The sequence below is a fragment of the Monodon monoceros genome, unplaced genomic scaffold (assembly GCF_005190385.1).
Source record: "Monodon monoceros isolate NGI ecotype Baffin Bay Population unplaced genomic scaffold, NGI_Narwhal_1 Super_Scaffold_18, whole genome shotgun sequence".
NCBI classification, from domain to species: domain Eukaryota; kingdom Metazoa; phylum Chordata; class Mammalia; order Artiodactyla; family Monodontidae; genus Monodon; species Monodon monoceros.
In genome coordinates this window covers 155,008,690-155,030,577 of record NW_021703774.1, presented here as the reverse complement: position 1 = coordinate 155,030,577, position 21,888 = coordinate 155,008,690, and the positions used below count along the sequence as shown (strand labels likewise).

Below are 21,888 nucleotides of genomic sequence, written 5' to 3'. Positions count from 1 at the left end.
CTTCTGTCCACTCCTAGTCCGTCTGTCTCCTTCCCATCTGGAGGGTGAAATCAGGAAAAACGTGTCCCTGCAATCCCAACTTGAACCACTAGGGGTCGCTTTTTCTTAGTAAGTGCCTGGTCCTGGAATATTCACATCTTGGAACTGAATTTAAGAAAATAATACGTGATGGACACTAAGAATTAGCTTCAAAGATGAGCATTGCAGCATTCTTCATAACAGAAGTCCAGTGGATTTCCTTGGTGCCTATAGCACTCAGGGATTGGTTAAATTATGGTATATTCTTATGGTGAAAACATTTACACACATGGGGAGGTCATTCAGTTTATTGAGTGAAACAGTTTATAAAAACATATATACTTATAGCCCTGTCATGTTTATAATTAAAAAATCGGGTTTTTAGGTTTGTATAAAAAGGAATTAAAGGAGCTCCTCCAAAAAGTTAACACTGATTAGGTTAATCTGGGTAATAGAATTAGAGGTGACTTTGACCTTCTTTTTCCTTCTCTGTAGTTTCTATTAAAAAAATGTGTTATTTAGCATACTGGTTATTTAGGAAAGAAAAATCCACGTCAGGGCTTCTGGAATCTGAGTACCAAGTCTTAGATTAAGAGTGTCTTTTCCCATTGTAGGGTCATTGAAGGGTGATTTACACAAGTGTGAGGGTCTTGACCCAGCTCTGTCTCTGCCTACCTTCTTGTCCAGCTGTCCGTGGTTACCAGCTGGGGTAACCTGAAATCAAAGAAGCTTTCAAGAAATAGACTTGGAGCTGCAGCAAGTCTTCAGCATAAACCCCACATTTCAAACATGTAATTGTCCTCCATCCTCTCAGATTTCTTCCGTGATCAGCTCAGCCTTGGACCTGTACTTCCCGGAGGGCTGTGGTGTGGACATCCTTGCCAAGCTGGGGCGCTACTATGTGACCTCGGCCTTCACCTTGGCAGTCAGCATCATCGCCAAGAAGGAGGTTCTTCTGGAACAGCCTGGCAGGGAGGGTAGGTGCCAGGTGGGCAGCGGAGCCCCATTCTTCCCTAAAGCCAGGGACAGTGGCTGGCTGAGCTGGGTCTGATTTTAAGGGGTGGGGGAATCTGGAAAATGGGTCCTTGCTTTAGGGACGTTTACAATCAAGTATTCTCACCCCAAGACACTCTTTAGCATCTTTTTTTTTCCTATGCATGTTTATATTTTATGAAGATTGAGATCAAAGCAACCTTAGGGAGAATAGATGCTTTATTAACCCTATTGTACAAATGAAGAAATTGAGAGCCAGAGAGAATACAAGTGAATTGCTTAATTGCTAGTAAGTGGTAAAGCCTGCATTTCACCCCTTGTTTGTCTTCCCTCCAAAGTACAGGCTCTTACTCACCCTACTGCTTCTCACAACATATTGAAAGTAATTAATGACAACTTATATTTGTCTAAGCCCACTTTATAGACGACAGAATGTAGGCATGGAGAGGTTGAGTCACTAACCCAAGGTCACACAGCTGATAAGGGGCAGTGCCAGGATTCAAGTCCAGGCTGGGCTGACTCAAGGCTCCTCTGTCCACACTGCCAACATCAGCGCTCTTCCCTGACCTTCCAGATAGATCAGTCGTCCCAGCAGCCTCTTGAGTGAGAGGTCTGACTCTGATCTTGGGGCTTTTTTCTCTGCTTTGGGACCCCCAGGCACGAGAGCCTGAGGTCAGTGTGCTCTTCCTTGGAGAGGGGTGGTGGGCTCCAGGTGGAAGGTCTTCTGTGTGTGTGTGTGTAGGGATGGAATTCTGGCCTCCTTTACACATCTGGGGGATTATACTTTCTAGTCCAGCCGGGAGACCTGGCTTCTCATTCCAGCTCATGCGCTGCCCCATCGTGTGCCTCTGAGCAGGTGGCTTAACCTCTTGGGGTCTTGAGTTTGGGTGGGCTGCTCTTCTGCCTTTGCTGGGGCATTGAGGGGCTCAGATGCAGTCAGGGAGTGTGTCCTGGGCAGGGTTGCTCAGCTGCAGGGTGTTTCCAACACAGTAGTGAACGTCCTTTCACAGGAGGAGGCTGGCCACCTCATAGCTGAGGAAGGGGCAGCCCTCTTGCTTCAGTAGCTTGTCCCCTTGCTGAGCCCGCCACAGTTCCAACCCCTCATGTGCTGCTTGTGCTGCCCCGCCCCCTCCCCTCCCTGCAGAGGAAAACGGTTCTGCCCCCAAGACCATCCTGTACCGACTCGGTGAGGGCGAGTATGGAATCTTCAACTCAGTCCTGTTTGACAACACCTGCCCTACCCCCATCCTGCAGAAGGTGAGCCTACCCCACTGGGCCTGTTTTCAGTTGGGTGGGTGCATTTAAATAACATCTGTGTGTGTGTATTGTTATTTAATTTTAAAAAACTAAAACATTCATTGTGGAAAACAGACAATAAGAAGAAAGAACGTTATCACCCATAATTCCACCACAGAGACTCTTTGAACATTAGATTTCTTTTCAATCTTTTAAAAAATGTATTATACTTTTTTCCCATAAAGTTGGGATCATATCAATTTGTAACCTGATTTTTTTCCCACTTAATATGGGGTGTAGCTCTTTGCATGCCATTAACCAATCTTTGACAACACGCCTCTTGATGACTACATAATATTTTAGCCAATCTAACTCTAGTGATTGTCCATTTGGTTTCCTGATTTTGAGCTTTGTGGGTCTATCTTGACATCCATCTCTGATCACTGCTCTGGGATAAATTCCTAGAAGTAAAAATTCATCTTTAATGAGTTTTCCATGTTAACAAGGGAGTAGGAATAGACAGAACATTCCTTCTAGCCTCTGCAGAATCCAGCCCAGGGCCTCTGGCAGCTTTAGCGGGTGTTGTTAAGAGGGGAAAGGAAATCAGACACACTTGTAAGATTTTCATATCTCCAGGCCTTTGTGTGGTCTTGCTTTGGGAAGGAAACTTAAGTGCCTAACTAGTACCTAGACCATCGTGAGCTTTCAATGTGTGTTTTTGTTTTTCTTTCCGTTTCCATGCTGACTAGTTTTTCCAGAGGCAATCAGATGTTAGCTCCTCTTTGTACCTCTTCCTGCCCCTCCTCTACTGCTGGCAGAGGGAGCCCCTCTCTCCTCCAGGCGCCCCTACCCGACCCGAGACTTGATGGATATTCATTCCATAGCTGCCTTGTCTGAGTAAGCCTTCCCGACGACGTGCTCAGGAATTCAGTTTTCTACGGTGATGCACGAGCATTCCCTGCATTCCTGTGGTCTCCCACATCCTACCACACAGAGGAAGCACCAGGCCTAGGCCAGCCAAGCCCCAGGCTACACAGCAGGCAGCACCTGCTTCCCAGTTACTCTCCCTTCCAGTCGCCCTCCCAGTCCCGGTTCCGCTCCCTTCTTTCTGTTGCAGGCGGTCCCTGGCCCACTCCCCCATTCCCTTCATCAGCTCCTCAGACGAGCGAGCAGGGCTGTAGTCCCAGCCCAGCCCCATGCCTGCTCCAGGAGCTCTGGCTGACCAGTCTCTAGTTGGTGTTCCTGACTTGGGCACCAGGATGGCACTGACCCTCTCGGCAGTCTGTGCTGCTCCTCCTCTGGTGGGTGCTGAGGCTTCTTCTTCAGGCTGCCAACCGCTTAGGAGTCCTGCCACGTGACCATACCCAGGGTGGGGCCCGCGGTGTGGCCGTGGAGACAGGCACCGTGTAGGTGACAGCACACACAGTCAGTTAGCTACAGTTGTGCTGGGAGTGTGTCAGAGGGACCCAGCCTGGCCAGGGGTATGTGCACTTCTTCCCCAAGGAAGGTGCCCCTCACTAGCCAGGATGGCAGCTTTATACCCTGCTCTTCATGCCCAGCACTTTGTTTTTGGACCTCAGGGAGAAAAACTCATATTAAACATAATCCTTGGTTCAGGGTTTTCTTCTCATCATTGGAATATGCATGGCTCCTTTTCTTTTCTTTTTTAAAAATTCAACAAATATTTGAGTACCCTCCACAGGCAAGGCATTGTGCCGAGGCCTGCAGAAGACAGTAGGTGAGGAATAATTGCCTGTGTCTTTGAAATACAATCCTGCTGGGTAGAAACACGTGTGTGTGTGTGTGTGTGTGTGTGTGAGAGAGAGAGAGAGAGAGAGAGAGAGAGAGAGAAAGTAGTAAGCAAACTACAACAGTGTCATGAGAAAAGTACAAAAACTACAGAACAAATGTTATTGAACTTTTTTCAAAAATATTTTAGTCGTTGTCACTAAAAGATAAGGACTTAAAAAAAGAACACAGTAACATCACCAAACTAAAAAATGAGCAGTTCCATAGTATCCCCTGTCGTCTAGTTAGCATTCAGATCTCCTCTCATAAATGGTTTATATAGTTGATTTTACAGGTGAGAAAACTGAGGCATAGGGTGGTGAAGCAACTGACTCAAAACTCACACAGTTGATAAAGGAATAAACTGTAGACCCTTGGGGGCAGAGTTCATGTCTTATTCATCTTTGATTACCTGTGTGCTGCCAAAGAACAAGCTCTTAACTATTGATACTTTCCTATAAAATGATGGCCTCTCTATAAAATCACCGCCTCCTTGTAAAATCTCGCCATTGTTGGGCATTTGGGCATTGCTAATTTTTGTTTATTCTTATTCATGTTTCTATGAGTACTCCCTCTGCCTAGAATGCTCTTTGTTAGTCTCTTTGTATGCTGGCTCAATGCACATGCTTAAAGTATATTCCCTTTTAAAAACTCTTTTCTTTTTTTATACATCTTTATTGGAGTATAATTGCTTCACAATGCTGTGTTAGTTTCTGTTGTACAATAAAGTGAATCAGCCATATGCATACATACATCCCCCATATCCCCTCACCCTTGAGCTTCCCCCCCCCCCCCCCCCTTCCCCCCCCCCTAGATTGTTGCAAAGCACTGAGCTGATCTTCCTGTGCTATGCGGCTGCTTCCCCCTAGCCATCCATTTAACATTTGGTAGTGTATATATGTCCATGCTTCTCTCACTTTGCCCCAGCTTCCCCCTCCCCCACCCCCGTCTCTGGAATAGGACTACCAGGTAAAATGATTTGAGCATTTTTATGCCTCTTGATACATATTGTCAGATTGTTTTCCTCAAAGCTTGGACCAATATTTATTGTTACCATTTGTACCATTTCACAATAAGCTCACCAGCATTATGTGCTGTGACCATTTTCTTTTTTCTATTTTTTCTTTTTATTTAAAAAATTAAAAAATTTTTTGGCTGTGTTGGGTCTTTGTTGCTGTGCGGGCTTTCTCTAGTTGCGGCGAGCGGAGGCTGCTCTTCGTTGCGGTGCCCGGGCTTCTCATTGCAGCAGCTTCTCTTGTTGCGGAGCACGGGCTCTAGGCGCGCAGGCTTCAGTAGTTGCAGCACTTGGGCTCAGTAGTTGCAGCGTGTGGGCTCTAGGGCACGCAGGCTTCAGTAGTTGTGGCGCGTGGGCTCGGTAGCTGTGGCTTGTGGGCTCTAGAGCACAGGCTCAGTAGTTGTTGTGCACGGACTTGGTTGCTTCATGGCATGTGAGATCTTCCCAGACCAGGGATCGAACCCGAGTCCCCTGCATTGGCAGGCGGATTCTTAAGCACTGTGCCACCAGGGAAGTCCATGACCTTTTTCTTGTTGGCTAATTTATCTGAACTGGTATACCTCAATATTTCTTTTATTCTTGTTTCTTTGACAAGGATAAAGCTTTTTTTTTTTTTTGGTTTATTTTATTTCCTTTGATGTCAATGTCTTTTTTTTTTTTAAGTGATCCTTTTTTTAAAAAATAAATAAGTTTATATATCTATTTACTTTTGGCTGTGTTGGGTCTTCCTTGCTGCGTGGGCTTTCTCTAGTTGCGGCGAGTGGGGAGTACTCTTGGTTGCAGCGTGTAAGCTTCTCATTGTGTTGGTTTCTCTTGTTGCAGAGCGTGGGCTCTAGGCGCACAGGCTTCAGTAGTTGTGGCACACGGGCTCAGTAGTTGTGGCTTGCAGGCTCTAGAGCGCAGGCTCAGTAGTTGTGGCACACGGACTTAGTTGCTCCGCGGCATGTGGGAGCTTCCCAGACCAGGGATTGAACCCGTGTCCCCTGCATTGGCAGGCGGATTCTTAACCACTGCACCACCAGGGAAGTCCCGTCAATATATTTTTATATCCTCTGTTCACCTAATTTGGGAGGTCTTAAAGTTTTTTTTTTCTTGCAAATGAAGATGAGCCTGCATATGCATGTGTGTATGTATTTAATATAATATTTGATACATATATTTTTTCTTAATCTGATGGTTTATTATTTTAGTCTTGTGATTCTTTGTTATTCTTTCATAGAAGTTTCAACACACTATCATATATCTTAACTAAGTGTGCTGCAATTAATAGTAAGGAAATTTGTCTCTAACTGCTCTGCAGTTTATAGATTACCATATATATGGTGTATATATATAACAAATAGAACATTTATTGGAGAAAAATTTAGCACAAACAGTAAAATAAAATAACCCACTAATCCCACCATTCAGAGACAACTATTGTTAAAATTTACTTTCATTCCTGTTTTTTTTTTTAAGTGTCATAGTGCACATTGTTTTTAACTTAAAAAAATTATATACTATGAGACATGGTTTTCTTTACTGATATGTTAGGTGGACTCTTTATTTATAAACATTTTAAATGTTCACTGAGTGGTCTAAAGTGACATATATTTAGGGTATAAAGATGCAATTCAGTAAATGGGTATTAGCACTTCATAAATGCAAGGTATAGTTAGGCGTGGGGAGGTACCCAGAGGGGGCAACTACCGTGGGAGTTTTACGAGAATCTTGGGAAGCAAAATTCAGGGTACAAGCTCTAGTTGCCCCACTCCGTACAGAGACACCCCCCCTTGAAAAGACTGGGCTTTCTTACTTGTCATTGTATTTTATTCTAATTATTTATGGTTTAAAAAGTGTGAATCCGTATGGAATATATTGCAGTAGTACTTGTCAGGTCTGGATCTGGTTAGTTCTTGCCTTAACAATTCTTAAGTAATGATTTCTAACCCTTTTTTTATTTCTGCTTTGCCATACTGTACATTAATTTCATATTTTTTCAATGATCTCTAGTTTTTATCCCATTCTTTTGACAACAGCTTTGTGCTATGTTTAGAAAACTGGTAGGGTGCCTTCTATTTCCAGCAATGTGGTAGACTAGATACCCCAAACAGCCTCCCCACTGACAACAAAGAGAACTGTGTCCTGACTTAAGAGATAGCAGGGAATCTTCAGAGGTCAAAAAATAAGTGAAAGTAGGAATCTCCATTTCACTTAGAGTAAATGCCAGTCAGCTCACCAGCCTGAGGGATCCTTTTTAAATGTAAGTCAAATCATGTCTCTTTTCTACCTAAAACCCTTCTTTGGCTCCTGTCTCACTCCATATTAAAGCCAGAGCCCTTACAGTAGCTCCCGCAGCCCTTTGTGATCTGACCCTGTTTCCTCTCTGACCACCTCCCCCACCCTCTTCGCCTTGCTCACCCCACTCTAATCATATCAGCCTCCTTGCAGTTCCTTGAACTCACCCAGCATGTTCCTGCCTCAGCATCTTTGCACCAGCTTTCCCCTCTGCCTGGATCACTTTTCTAGGTACCACACTGGTTCACTCCTCACCTCCTTTAGGTCCTTGCCCTAAAGGAGGCCTACCCTGACACCTTACACCTTATTTAATATTACACCTGTACCCCCCACCTGGTCTGTTGTTTTTTAATTACTTTGTAACACAGTATATAACTTCTTTATTTTGTTTTCCTCCCTCCTGCTAGACTATAAACTCCATGAGGACAAGGATCTTTGTCTATTTTATTCACTAGTGTGTCCCAAGCACATACAACAGTGACTATTCAAATATGTGTTAAGTGAATTAATTAATCCAGAGAGAAAACCTAACTCTGAAACTGGCTTTCTCTCTGGGAGGTGTATACCGAATCCTTTTAGCACTGATCTTCAGTTTTCATAGTTGTGTGTGTTCCTAGGGACTAGTCAAGATAGAGAATATGATAGGATCCCTCACATAAAGCTGGGAACCCTGAAAAAGTACATAATCATTAGTGTAAGAGAATATTAGGAAAAACTCCCACAGAGGAGGACAGCAAGAAAACTTGTCTGTTTTGATCTTATTAGTAGTTGGAAGAGAGCAAAAAAATGAGAATTTGAAACCACAAGCTGGCCTTTTCTTGGGTTTGTTGCCCAAATTCATATTAACTGTGTGGTCTGAAAAACCTCAAGCCTAGAATTCATTTTATCTTGCAGAAGCAAACACAAATTCTCTCTGGAAGAGGACTTCTCAACCTAGGCTTTTAAAAATTCTCACAGATAAAGTTCCAAGGTACATGAGATCACAATAAAAAATCACAAAACACAAAGAAACAAGTCACCATGAGGGGGAACCAGCAGAAGCAATAGACAGCAGATTCAAACCTGCAATTACTACACGTACTGGAATTATCAGATGCTAGAAATAAAAATATTTACAATGTTTAAAGAAATAAAAATTGAAAATATGACCCAAAAGTAAGCAAATATAAAAACATGAACTAGCAGATTTTTAAAAGGACTAAATAGAACTTCTAGAAATGAAATATATGAAAATTGAACTTATGCACAGGGTAAGAAAGATATTAGAGACAGTTGAAGAGAGAATTAGGGAATGGGAAGATAGAGCTGAAGAAACTATGCAAATGTAGCACAAAGAGACAGAGATAGGAAAGAAAATAAGAAAGGCAAAGGAAGTGGTAGATAGAATGAGAAGGCATAATGTCTAAGCATAGTTTCAGGAAGAGGTTGTATCAGGATACAGAAACAAGACAAGTAATTTGAACAGGGGAATTTTAATATAAAGAATTGCTAACTTTAAAGATGGTTAATTACTAAAAAGGATAAAAGCAGTTACTACCCCTGGTAAGGTAGAGTGAAAAAGGAAGAAACTTAGAGGAGGGCTTCTCCCTCCAAGGCTGAGATTGAAACCTTTAAAGAGAGACTGTGGCTATTACAAGGATGTGCAGCCTACCAGTGGCAAAGAAATTTTCAGAGGGTTCCCAACACAACTGCATCACAGAAGCAGCCTGCTGCGGAGTGGAGGGAAGCTTGTTGGACTGTGCAGGCCAAAGTTGAACTGTGGGGGCCACTGAAGTGAATGCAACCAGACCCTCATACCCTGAACCAGAGGTGGCCACACAGAAAACATCAGGCTAAAAGGAGGAAAGTCCCTTCTTCCTGATCTGTTCTTGCAGTGTCTTTCCAGCAACTTCTATTGACAAAGCCTAACATAGAGATGGATAGTAAGAAGAAATGTCTTACTCCAGCATCACAAACCAGGGCAAAGAACGGTGGATTTGGAGCTGAGAGGCAAAATAAATTAAAATTAAAAAAACTAATAGCTGGCAGAGAGTTAATAAAATGTAAGAGAGGAACACTTATTCTTAGATTTGGGAAATCCAACAAATTCCAAGTATGTTACCTAAAAATAAATCCATACCTAGACAACATATTAGTGAAACTGAATACCAAAGACAAGGAGAAGATCATAAAACTAGTGAGAGGAATGAGACAGATAGAAGAATACCTGTAGAAGAATGTTAATTAGACTTACAGCTTATTTTTCTCCTGTGACAATGGAAGGCAGAAGGTAGTGGAATAGCAGCTTCAATCTATCAACCTAGAATTTTATATCCAGCAAAATTGTTTTTCAAGAATGCGTATGAAACAAAGGCATTTTCTGACAAGCAAATACTGAGAGATAGATCTTCACTAAAGGAGATTCTAAAGGATATATTTCAGACATAAGGAAAATTATCCAGATGGATGGTCTGAGTTGCAGGAAGGAATGATGAGCAAAGGTAGGTAAATATGTGGGTATATTTAAAGGATCACTGACTGGCACCAGCGTCACCACCACCAACAATTATGTGACTAGAACAAGACACTGAAGTTTATTTTACTCTTATGCAACTGTCTGGATGCAGGCAATTCAGAGCTGGTATAGTGGTTTCATATTCACATGGAACCATATGGCTTTCAGTTGTACCAGTTTCTAGGTGTTGCCCCCATCTTGGTAGGTGCAATTTGAAGCTCCAGCCATTATAGGAAATAAGAGAAGTCCCTCTGCCAGTTGTCTTTCAAGGAAATTTCCTGAAAGTACTTATGCTTTTATCTTATGGCCATAACTACCTGCAAGGGAAGTTGAGAAATATAGTCTTTATTCTAGGTGGACATGTGCCCAGCAAACATTGAAGATTGGAATTGCTGGGGGTAGGCAACTAGCAGTCTCTGTCACAAACAAGATAGACTAAAGCACTGGATAGCAATAGAATGTAAGTTGGGAGGTAGAGTGACCAAGCTGGTCTTCTAAGATTTTGAATTGTTTGAGCAGAAGGTAAAGATATCGATTAATTTTAGACTTTATGTTAGGTATGCATGTTAAAATGTAAATGTCTAGAGTAACCACTAAAATAATAGAAGTTTATTAAAATAGTTTGGTTTGGAGAGTGGCATAAAAACATAGACCAGCAAAACATAGTTGAGAGCACAAAAAATATCCACATATATCTGGAAACTTGATTTGACAGCACTTGCAAAGCATATCGTTGGGAATTGTTTAACATATGATGCTAGACCACCTGATTGTCCATATGCAAAAAATGAAACTGGATCCCTATCTTACACCATACATATATATAAATTCCAGAGACCAATATAGGAGAGTATCTGTTTGGCCTTGAAATAGGAAAAAATAGTGAAGAATATCTTTAAAACCAAAAAGGAAGACTGATGTTTGTCTACATTAAAATGAAGAGCTTCTGCTCATCTGTTAGTGAAAGGAAGGAGGCAATCATAAAGTGGGAGAAAAATACTGAAACACATATATAATTGATAAGGGATTAGTAGAGAGAATATATGAAGGATTCTTAAAAAGGAAACAGACAAATAAGAATCTTACGAAAATAAGGGGAAAAAAGTGAAGCAGAAAGCAATAGAAATAGGGGCAAAAGACTTTAACAGGCAGTTCACAGAAGAGGAAAGCCAAATAGAAAATGCAAAGGTGCTCAACCTCATTGGTAATCAAGAAAATGCAAAGTAAAAGGAAAACAAGATACATCTTCTACCAACTAGATTAGAAAAAAATTTAAAGCATGACAATATCAAGTGTTGGTGGCATATAGAGAGTTGGATCTCTTAGATACTGCTGGGTGGAGTTGGTATTTCTACTTTGGGAAACAAGTTGGCATTATTTAGGTAAAGTTAGACATGTGTACACTCTCCCAGCAAGTTCCTAGGTATATATTGCATAGAAACTCTGGGCATGTGTATTTGAAGAGATGTCAGAATGTTCACAGGGGCAATTTCTATAATACAAAACATTGGAAACAACCTTAATGTTGTCTTGATGCTGGGTAGTAATCAAATAAATTACAGTGTATTCCATACAATGAATTCTATGCAGCTTATTGTGAATTATATCTACATGCATCAGTTGGATGAATCTTGGGAATGTAAGTTTCAAATAAATAAAAAAGCAAGTTGCAGAGATTACATACCCTATATTTCCAATCATATACATTTTAAAAAGTGCAAAATCAAATTCTAAATTGTTTAGGGTTAGGTATACTCATGGAAAAAAGTAAAGCAAAAGAATAATGAAAACAAAATTCTGGATAATGGTTACCTCTGGAGTTTGGGAAGGGACATGTCATTGGGATGGGGATTTCAAAGATAGCGGAAATGTTCTATTTCTTTAGCTGGGCAGTGGGTACACAGATATTCATTTTATCATTATTCTTTTTATTTTACACATGATACAAATGTCCTTTTGTATGAATTAAACATTTAACAAAAAATTGAGTCTGTCACTGCTACTTATTAATATTCTGTGATAGGCTCATGTTTATTTTTTGTCATATTGTTTCTAATGTTTAGAAAGATATCCTGGGAGTTTTAATTAGTCATAGCATATTTAATCTATTAAACTGGAGAGAATTCTTTTTTGCTTTACTCAGCTTTTCTAGCTAGGAGAGGGTAGAGCTCTTGTATTTTATTTCTCCCTTTAAGGTTTTATTATTTTCTTTGAATAAGTATTATTGTGGCCCAAGTACATCCCTGAGTTTAGTAATGCTTTCTTTACTGTCGTGAGTGAAGATGGTCCCCTGTGTGTTTGAGCTGAGACACTGGCTTGCATGCTGAAACTCACTGAGCTCTTCTAGTAACTACCTCTCTCCCCTTTGTTTGCCAGGTGGGCAAGTGTTATCTGCAATGTGATATTTTATTTCTTCACTTTCTCTATATTGTTTATTTTTTCCCTGCTAGCTATTGCCAGCATTTCTCATGACAGAAAGCTTCAGACTTGGAGTCAGAAGATGTGGGTCTGAGTCCTGGCTCTGCCATATAGTAGCTGAGTAACATTAGGCAAATTACTTAACCTCTCTGGGCCCTGTTTCTCTCGTTTCTTCATCTGGAAAATGAGGGGGCTTAACTTTAATTACTAAGGTTGCTTCTAGTTCTGAAATGAAGCCATTCTAGTGTATCTCCATTAAGTTAGAGTTGGCTCCTTATTTTAAATAGTTTCTCTTTGTTGTGGGGTTTAGTTTTGTCTGTAGTTTTAATCAAGAAGAGATGCTATAGGCTATTGAATGCCATGTTGACATGTATTGGGAAAATTTAATTTGAATTGTAGGTCTATATTTTCCATATTATGATGAAGCCAGTGATTGCCTTGCTCATATCATCCCTGCCTTCCATTTAGAGACAAATTATCTGATCATTGAAAGTGATTCTTTGAATATGAGTGTGGATTTGATTAGCTAGGGATTCATTTTGGATTTTGCCTATATGTTCACGAGTGAGATTTTGATCATAGGCTTTTATTCTGTTTCCTCTTTTTCCTTTTTGTGTGCAGCCCTTGCTCATGCCATTTTTTCCCTTTGAAAATATTTCTGTATACTTTATGCAGTATAGGAGTTAATTGATTTATTGTTTAAAAGTTGGGGAACTATTTAGGGATTCCATCAAAGCCATGTGCCATTCTAAATGTTTCACCTTGTTTCATCTGTGGATCTGCTCACCTACTGGGTCTCTTTGAGGAAAGCAGCCATTCAGGTGCAGCTAGGAGGCACCTTGTCTGGGACCACCTGAAGTTCTGCTGCTAACCCCCTCCAGAACCTGAAGCAGGTCATTTCTTCTGAGTTTTCTCATCTGTAACATGGTAATTGCAACTGCCTCCCAGATGAGGTGTGAAGTAGTGGTGGGCATGCTTTGTAAAGTAGGAACCCCCTGCCCTCTCTCTCAGAGGGGGCCCTAGTAGCAGACTGGGCATCTTATATTTTTACAGGTGCCTGTCCATTTCCATTCAGTTTTCCGACTCATAAACAGAGCTGAGACTTACAAGCCTGTCCCCACATGCTTTTGGAACATTTATTTTGCATATTCCTTTTTTTAAAAAGGTTTTCAATGATAATTGCATTATTTCCTGTGAAGTTTTAAAATCTTTCTTTTCCACCCATTTTTAATTTATACCACTACTAAGAAGTGAGAGAACTCTGATTATAACTCAAGGGTTCCTTTTTATCTTATTGTGGAAGAATCTTTGGAACCTATTTTCTTAAGGATCCTCATGGATACAATTATATAGCATTTCCTCTCACAGTTCTTTAAAGCTTATTGTTTTTTTTGTTTTTTTGTTTTAAGTTTTTTTAAAATTATTATTTGGCTGCGTTTGGTCTTCGTTGCTGTGCGTGGTCGAGCAGGGGCTACTCTTTGTTGTGGTGCGTGGGCTTCTCATTGCGGTGGCTTCTCTTGTTGCGGAGCACAGGCTCTAGGTGCGCGGGCTTCAGTAGTTGTGGCATGCGGGCTCAGTAGTTGGGCTTGCGGGCTTAGTTGCTCTGCGGCATGTGGGATCTTCCCGGACCAGGGCTCGAACCCGTGTCCCCTGCATTGGCAGGTGGATTCTTAACCACTGCACCATCAGGGAAGTCCCTAGCTTATTGTTTTTTAAGAACTGGAGCTAAGGGAAATAATTCAGAGCAACTAAGATGAATTTTACTCATTAACAAGAAGCTTGTGAACAAGCTTGTTAAGTTATATGAACAAGGATGTATTGGTTTATCTCGCTTTCCTAGAATGTGAGCTTCATGAGCACAGGAACTTTGTTTTTTTGTGTGTGTGTTCACTGATGCGTCTGCAGCTCCTAGATCAGAGCCTGGCATATAGTAGGTGCTTAATAAGTACCTATTGAATGAATTAATGAGTATAGGATAGTTCTCATGTTTGATTTTAATAACGTGCGTGTTTTTCTTTATTAATGAGACAGTGGCTTATGCATTACCCTTTTGTCAACTATGACTATTATTTCTGCTTATGGCACCCATGACTCTTCTCAGTCTGACTCATTCCTGCTCCTGGCTGAGGTACTGAAACACCTTTCCTTCATCCTGCATTGGTTTCCTCCGCTGCCTCCTTCTAGGCTCTTTGATGGCTTCCATTCGTACCTTCTTTTTCTTTCTTTTTGGCTCTTCCTCTTTCTCATCACTCATGTATTCCCTATTCATTTATTCATTCATTCACTTAAGAAATATTATTGACAAAAGCACCTACTGTATGCCAGACTGCTAGGCTTGGAGGAGATGGGGGTAAACAAGACTGTCATGATCTCTGGACTCATAGAATTTATAGTCTGACAGGGAAGACAGGCCTAGGTGATACATTTCATAAATATCTAATCATAAATCATAGTACGTGCTATGATGACAAAGCTTGGGGAGCCTTAGGAAAGCTTCCATGAGGAAGCTGAGATCTAAAGGAAGATTAGGAATTGGTAGGTTTGGAGCCTCAGGGAATAGCATGGGGATGGCTGGGGCTAGGGGAAGGGAAGCAGGGTTTACCTGGGGAGCCCAGAGCAGCTGGACTAACTGGAACGAGGGGCTTTCAAGGGCACGATTCAGCCAGGATTCGCTCCTGTCCCTCTTTCAGTCATGACTCCTCCTCTAGGACCTGCCTGGCAGGATCCCTACACTGTGACAAACTGCAATGATATCTTGGTTGTCCGCAAATGGCCTATGTTACAGATTTCTTTCCTGGATTTGGAAGTCACTTAAAAAAAAATAAAAATTTTATGTCATTGTTAGTTGTGTCTTTGGGTAAGTCACTTAACCTCTCAGAACCTTAGTTTCCCTGAAATGGGCGTAATTCTATCTACCCTGTGAGGTCCTCTGTGACCTCTGGCAGGTCACCCTGTGACTGTCTGTGGGAGGCCTGTCTTCCTCACCAGACTGAGAGCCCGAGGGAGGGAGGGAGGGAGGGTCTAACTCACTGGTGTGCTTCTAGCTCCTGTTACCAGGCCTAGCATGGAAGGAGGGGATCGTGGAGGCCTGCATAGAAGAAGGAGCCCCAGGGCTGGGTCCAGAGGACAATCTCTGATTTGAGGGAGGGGGTAGGGCTGCAGAGGGGGGGACCCACCCAGGGTCTGGAAAGTGGCAGACACACCAGTGAAGGCCCAAGCCGGGAACTGACAGCAACACCAACAATAATAAAGATAGTGCTAACTTACTGGGCCCTTGCCACGTGCCAGACACTGTTCTACATGCTCTACCTATACTCATTTATCCTTTCAGTAGCCCTGTGAGGTAGATACTGTTATTATTCCCATTTTACAAATGAGCAAACTGAGGCACAGAGGGATAAAGTATCTTGCCCAAGGTCACACAACTAGCAAGTATTGGAGTCTGGATGTAAGACCAGGCACTATGGCTTTAGAGTGTAGGAAGCAATGAATGCAGAGAAGTGGGAGGGCCTTAACTGCAGGCTTAGAGGCCCATCAAGTCTTTATTCTATTGGCTCTGGGAGCCATGCAGGCTTCGGAGGGAGGGGGTGCTCAGGCTGTGCACGTATGCCCAGGAAAGCTGACCGTTGTCATCCTTCTCTCCTGCAGAAACCATCCACGGAGCAGCCCCTGTACAGCAGCAGCCTATGGGGCCCAGTGATCGATGGCTGTGACTGCATAGCTGAGGGCCTGTGGCTGCCGCAACTACATGTAGGGGACTGGCTGGTCTTTGAGAACATGGGCGCCTACACCGTGGGCATGGGTTCCCTCCTCGGGGGTGCCCAGACCTGCCGCATCACCTATGCCATGTCCCGGGTGGCCTGGTAAGGGGGCTCTGCTGGGAAATGGAGTGGGGGGAGAAGGGAGCAGCCTGGGCAGAAGCAATAAGGGGAACCCCAGGTCTTGGTCCCTGCTCCTGTGTAACCCAATGTGACAAGTAGCTCTTGGCTGCTGATTCCAAGTGAGGCCTGTGCTTGGCTGTGGCCATGAATGAGACTGAGCTTCCCTTGAGGAGCTCAGAGTCCCGTGAGAGACACAGAAGCAGACAGACACTCCTGATAATGCAGTGCTGGAGGGAGGGGGGCAGGCTCTGGAGGCTTAGAGCCCCGCCCCCAACCCAAGGCCCAGATCTCCCTCCCTGAGGAAGGAAGGATGAAGCCAAAGCCTGGTGGACGAGTGGGAGTTAGGTGGCAGGAGGGGCGGGAAGTGGGTTCCAGGCAGAAGGAACAGGGAGCAAGCATAACTTCAGGAAACTACACGAGGTTGGTCGGGGCTGGAGAAGGAGCAGGGTTGGATCTGGGAAGGGACTTGAAGGAAGTTGAGAGCTTTAAGCAGCAGCAAGCAGGGACTGGTTCGAAGCCTGAAAGACCGCTCTAACTACTGGGTGGATTAAGAGAAGACAAGGGCAGATGTAGATAGAGCTGATCACTTGGGTGGCTGCTTTGTGACCCGGGAAAGACAAAGACTCGCCTGCTCACTGAGCTCGCCCACGGCAGGCCAGCAGTGGGATCCAGTGAGGCCAGATGGAAAGAAAACTAACTCTAACCCTAACCCTAACCCGTTGAAACTTTCTGTCAGGTCCTACATTAGGCACCTTTTGACGATTTCCTTTTACCCACACAAACAGAGGTCACTTGCTTGAGGTCACACAGCTGGTCAGTGATGAAGAGGCCCCCTCTTTGGGGGCTGGGGCAGTTGGGAGGGGCTTTTATAATCCCCCTCAGGAATGAGTGCACCCTGCGTCCCCAGGGACATGCTGGGTTCCTGAGCCTCTTCCCTGCACCCCCCACCCCCGCCCACCCCCACCGGAACAGTGCTACCAAATGCCAGGCCTGACGGGGCTCAGTATCAAAGTTGCACGTCATTTATCCAGTCAACAAACCTGTTGTTTCTACTCCCTGCAGGGGCACAGGATAGGCTGATGCCACCATTTTGACATCAGGGGTCTGTTTTGACAAGGCCTAAAAAACAAAAGTAAAAAAACAATAATCACACAGACTTCCTTATCCCATCCTGGCACCGTCACCAGCAAACACAGTTGGATGAGGCTGCAGGGAGTCAGATGCACTCATTACTTAGGAACACAAAATTCTGATGTATTGAAATGGCCATGTCAAAAAATTCCCCGTATTAAAGGGGCCTCATCAAAATGTCCTACTTTAGAGTCTGGCTCTGTGCTGGGTCCTGGTGGGTAAAAGAGCATCTGAGAACGTGGTGAGCCAAGGCGCGGACCTGCACACACAGACCCTGGCATAGAGAGTGCCAAGGTCACTAGGGAGGGAGGGCCAGCGGGCTGGGGAGGGTGGTCAGGGCTGCTTCTCAGGAGGCCTGATGGGTAAGGAGGGCCAGGCAAGCTGACAGGAGGGTGGTCTGGGCCAGGAGGGGTAGGGGCTTCAGAGTCTAGTCCATCCAAAGAATTTTTAGTAGCTCTGGCTGGTGGAGTGGACTGTGGGGAAGAATAGATCAAGAAGGACTTTGGAGGCCCAGGTTGGACTTGATCTTGAAGGCAGGAGGGAGCCAGTGAGGGGTTCTAAGAAACTTATCTTTCAAAACCCATTTTGAAAGATAAGGACAGAGGCTCAGACAGAGAGTGCTTGGCCCAGAGGACCTCCCACCTGGAAGGGAACGGCCTGACTGGACTCTGCAAAGATACTGACTACTGATTTGCTGCTGAATTGCACATATCGGCAAAGAGGGAGGCCTTCCTGCAGGTGGGGGACTAGAATAGGCTGGAAGTATGAAGGGAGGGAAGGGAAGATGTAGGTGGAAGAGGAAGGGTTTTGTGGGGAAGCAGAACTTGGCAGAAGTAAAGGACAGGCTGTCCTGCTGCCCCTACCCCCAGGCCTCTTGACACTGAACCCAGTGCTCTTTCCCTGTCCTCCTACCCAGCGTCCACCCCTCCTCACCAAGTGTTTACCATGTACCAGCCTGCTCTTGGGGCCACTAGGCAGTGAGTAACTCAGCCATATCCCCTGCCCTGCTATAGTTGGAGGAATGTCAGGGAAGCGGGCATTGAACCCTTGTTGCTATGAAGGAGTACACTGGGCTGTGGGACTCAGCGAACAGTTGATGATGCAGGCAGAGGCCGGATGTGCACAGGCCTACGATGAGACGTGAGCCCAAAAGATGGCTGCTGTGGCTGGCAACCAGGCAGCACTGTTGTGTGTGATGGAAGAGGCTGGCAGGGGCCAGATCTTGTGGGGCCTGAGAGTGGAGGGAAACTGCTGGCGACTCAAGAGCAGGGGTTTGCGTTTTGGGAAGATGAACCTGGGTCAGAATTGTCCAGAGGGGGCAAGACAGATCAGGGAGACTGCACTTTCCCGGCTAGAGATGGCGGTCTCAGCGGGAATGGAGAGAAGCAGGTACCTTTGAGGATGCTCAGGGACTAGGCTCAGCAGGGATCTACTGGGTGTGGGAAGAAGACAACGTGTGGCCAGCGCAGTAGCCGTTTACTAACGTGGGGATGTAAGAGAAGCAGCCTGTAGAGTTTTTGAGGGGAGGCAGATGGTTCTTTTAAAGTACTAAGCTTGGGATATGAAGAATGTGGGCACTGAAGTGAGCATTGGGTTGAGTCCTAGTTATACCACCTTCTAGGGTAGAAGATGTGACCTTGGGCAGGTAACTTCTGAGTCTCAATTTCCTCAGAGTAAAATGGGGTCGATAATGTCACCCTTACAGGGTTTTGGGAGGATACTAGATACTGTAAGCAAAGTGCCTGGCCCAATAGTGGGCATATCAATGAACGTGGGTTCCTCTCCCTTGTGGGGGTAGACTATGGGGGAGAAGGGAGCAGCGGAGGAAGAAGGGGCAGCAGGCCTTCCCCTGCCCCTGGGTTCTGCGGCCCCAGTGGCGCCAGGTCTTCCAGTGCAGCAGCCAGCAGTGCCTGGCCTGCGGGCCCCGTGCTGGCTGCCTCCAGGGACCCCCTCTCACTTGCAGGGAAGCCCTGCGAGGGCAGCTGCTGCCCGCAGAACAGGACGAGGACGCCGAGGGCACGTGCAGGCCTCTGTCCTGTGGCTGGGAGATCACAGACACCTTGTGCATGGGCCCTGTCTTCACCCCGGCGAGCATCATGTGAGCGGGGCCTGTCCCCCCGCCCCCGGAGAACCCCAGCGGGGCCGCAGAGACGCCTCTGGGAGCGGAGGGGAAGGTGGCGATTAGGAGCACCCTCTGGCCAGGACTCCGGCGCTCGCTCTGCCGGCCCCACGCTCCCCCTGCAGTGTTTCTGCCCTGTAAATAGGACCAGTCTTACGCTCCCTGTAGTTCAAGTATGCAACATAAATCCTGTCCCTCCCAGTTGTGTCTGCCTCCTCTGCAGCGCCAGGGGCCTGGTCAGCCAGGTATGGGGGTGTTCTTGGGGGTCTCCCCTGGTGTGCTTCCCACCTTTGTAAATATGAAGCGAATAAATATTTAGGTTGTTTAATACGCCAGTGGAACCCAGCGGTTCAGTCCACGAAGCAGCCTGGGTGAGGCCAGGGCCGAGACTTCCCCACCCTACTATGATAACCCCATGCCCTCTGCTTCGGTCCTGACCCGCTGCAGTGTGGGCACCTCCCACTGGCACCCAGCTTCTCTAACTCATCTCTCTCGTCTTCACAAGCTTCCATGCCTGGCTTCGTGAGGAAGGGGGAGCTGTCAGGGTCTGGGGTCGGGGTCACGGCTGTCTCTGTGCGGCACCGGGGCTGCAGCTCATGGCTGGTGAGGGACTTCTGTGTGAACCCAACAGCCCGCTTAAGTCCCGGCCCAAAGTGGGGAAAACTGAATATTTGACACCGCTTTTGGAAATTCATACCAAAGATAAAGAGCAAAGAGGTGGGTCCCTGGGAGGTTCTGAGGAGACCCCGTACCCTTCCTCTCCTTGCAGGTCAGCAAAGCAATCAGAGTAATGCAAATATGTGCTGGTTGGTTTTGCTTATTCAGGCAGTAATTGTTAGAACATGGTTGGCCACAGACTACTGCCACATCCAGTGCCAACGGCTCTGATGCTCATGTCTCCTCAGACACTGGCAGTTCTCTTCAGGACTTCACATTGCTAGGGTCTCAAGCTATGCAACTGGGGTGTGTGAGCCGCTTAGCAAACGAGTTCAGATCTTAGAGTTCCCCCAGCTGCTACTGGTGACCCTAAAGATTTTTCTTCTGCAATTAAAAAAAATTGAGATATAATTCACATGCCTTAAAATTCACCCTTTCAAAGTGTAGAATTCGGTGGTTTTTAGTATATTCACAGAGTTTGTGCAACCATCACCACTACCTAATTCTAGAACATGTTAATTACCTCAATAAGAAACCCCATATCCACTAGCAGTCACTCCCCATTCTCCCCTCCCCCAGCCCTGGCACCCACGAATCTATTTTCCATCTCTGTGGACTTGCCTGGTCTAGACATTTCATTGCGATTGTTTTTATATCTTCACTTGAGCTTCTCACTGGGTAAGCCTAGTACAATGTGTGTGTTTTTTTTTCCCAAACCACCAAGCAATTCTCAGACACCAGCCGGGCGTCCTACAACTCCACTCAATTCTGACACTACCTACCTAAGAGAATCAGATCCCACAGGTTAAGGGCTCAGTCCTACAAATCGAACAACAGAGCAAGGAGTCTGAACTTAATTCTGCAGGCAGCAGGCAGCCCTATATGCTTCTGGAACAGAAGCATGACAGGGCCTTTGAGAGGATAATTGAAAGCGTATTCAAAAGGGGCCGAGGAAGACCTAGTGGGCTGGTGGTAGCATGCACTTCACCCTCCTTCACCCCCCAGCCTTTTTAAGGCGGGTCCAGCCAGGGAGCCTGATGGGGGTCCAAGGGACACAAGTTGTCATCTCTGTCCACCCCTGCTCAGGAGGGAGATGGTGGCTCTCTGGGTGTCCCCGGGTGTCCCCCGGCCCCCACCCCCACTCATTCCAGCTGTAAAGGGACCATACGGAAGGCAACAGGATGTGAGTTCCCAGTCGACCCTTTGCTCCATTTTAAACCCTCTTCCTGGCACCTAGGGCATGAGTAGCTAAGCCCGTGTAAACTTAACCTACAAAATTATCTGATATAAGCTCCTAACAGAGGGATCTTTTTGAAACATGAATCCGATCTTGTCAATCCTCTGCTGAAAATCCTCCGGTGGATTCCCACTGTGAGGCCAATGAAAGTTAAATTGCCTGAGATCTCCGCCCACTTTCCAACCTCATCTCCTGCCACTCTTCTCACCATGCACCGGCCTACTGGCCTCTTTTCAGTTCCTCACGTCTACTGAGTTCTTTCCTGCTTCCAGACCTTTGCCCTTGCTGTTCCCTCTGCCTAAATAGCTCTTCTTCCAGCTTCTCCAGGGCTGACTCATCCCTATCTTAAAGGGCTCACGTTAAATGTCACCTTCTCAGAAAGGCCTTTTCTGTACACCCTATTTAAAGTGGCCCCCCAGCTAATTATGTGGAGTCACATTTTACAGAAATTAGATTCTAAAGGCAGTATTTAAGGCAAGAAACACACTGTCAAAGTTGTCACTGAAAATCCCTGAGAAAGCTATCATACTGGAGGCAGTACATCATTCCTCTCTTTGTGTTCCTCTAACACACCAGGCACATTTCCTTATAACCCCAAATAGCTCCATGATCTTTCTCCCTCAC

At 45.2% G+C, this 21,888-nt stretch overlaps 1 protein-coding gene across 2 annotated transcripts in view; it reads left to right on the top strand.

Annotated features, from left to right (window-relative positions):
* The window catches only part of AZIN2 (antizyme inhibitor 2), a 34,289-nt gene extending 14,460 nt beyond the window's left edge, over positions 1-19,829 (top strand). For both annotated transcript variants that reach the window (XM_029230424.1, XM_029230423.1), the window contains exons 7-10: positions 833-995; positions 2,156-2,268; positions 15,888-16,102; positions 19,215-19,829. In XM_029230424.1, coding sequence (XP_029086257.1) covers positions 833-995; positions 2,156-2,268; positions 15,888-16,102; positions 19,215-19,353 — 630 coding nt within the window. In that variant the 3' untranslated portion in view covers positions 19,354-19,829. The remainder of the gene's footprint in view (positions 1-832; positions 996-2,155; positions 2,269-15,887; positions 16,103-19,214) is intronic.
* Positions 19,830-21,888: the final 2,059 nt, after the last annotated feature.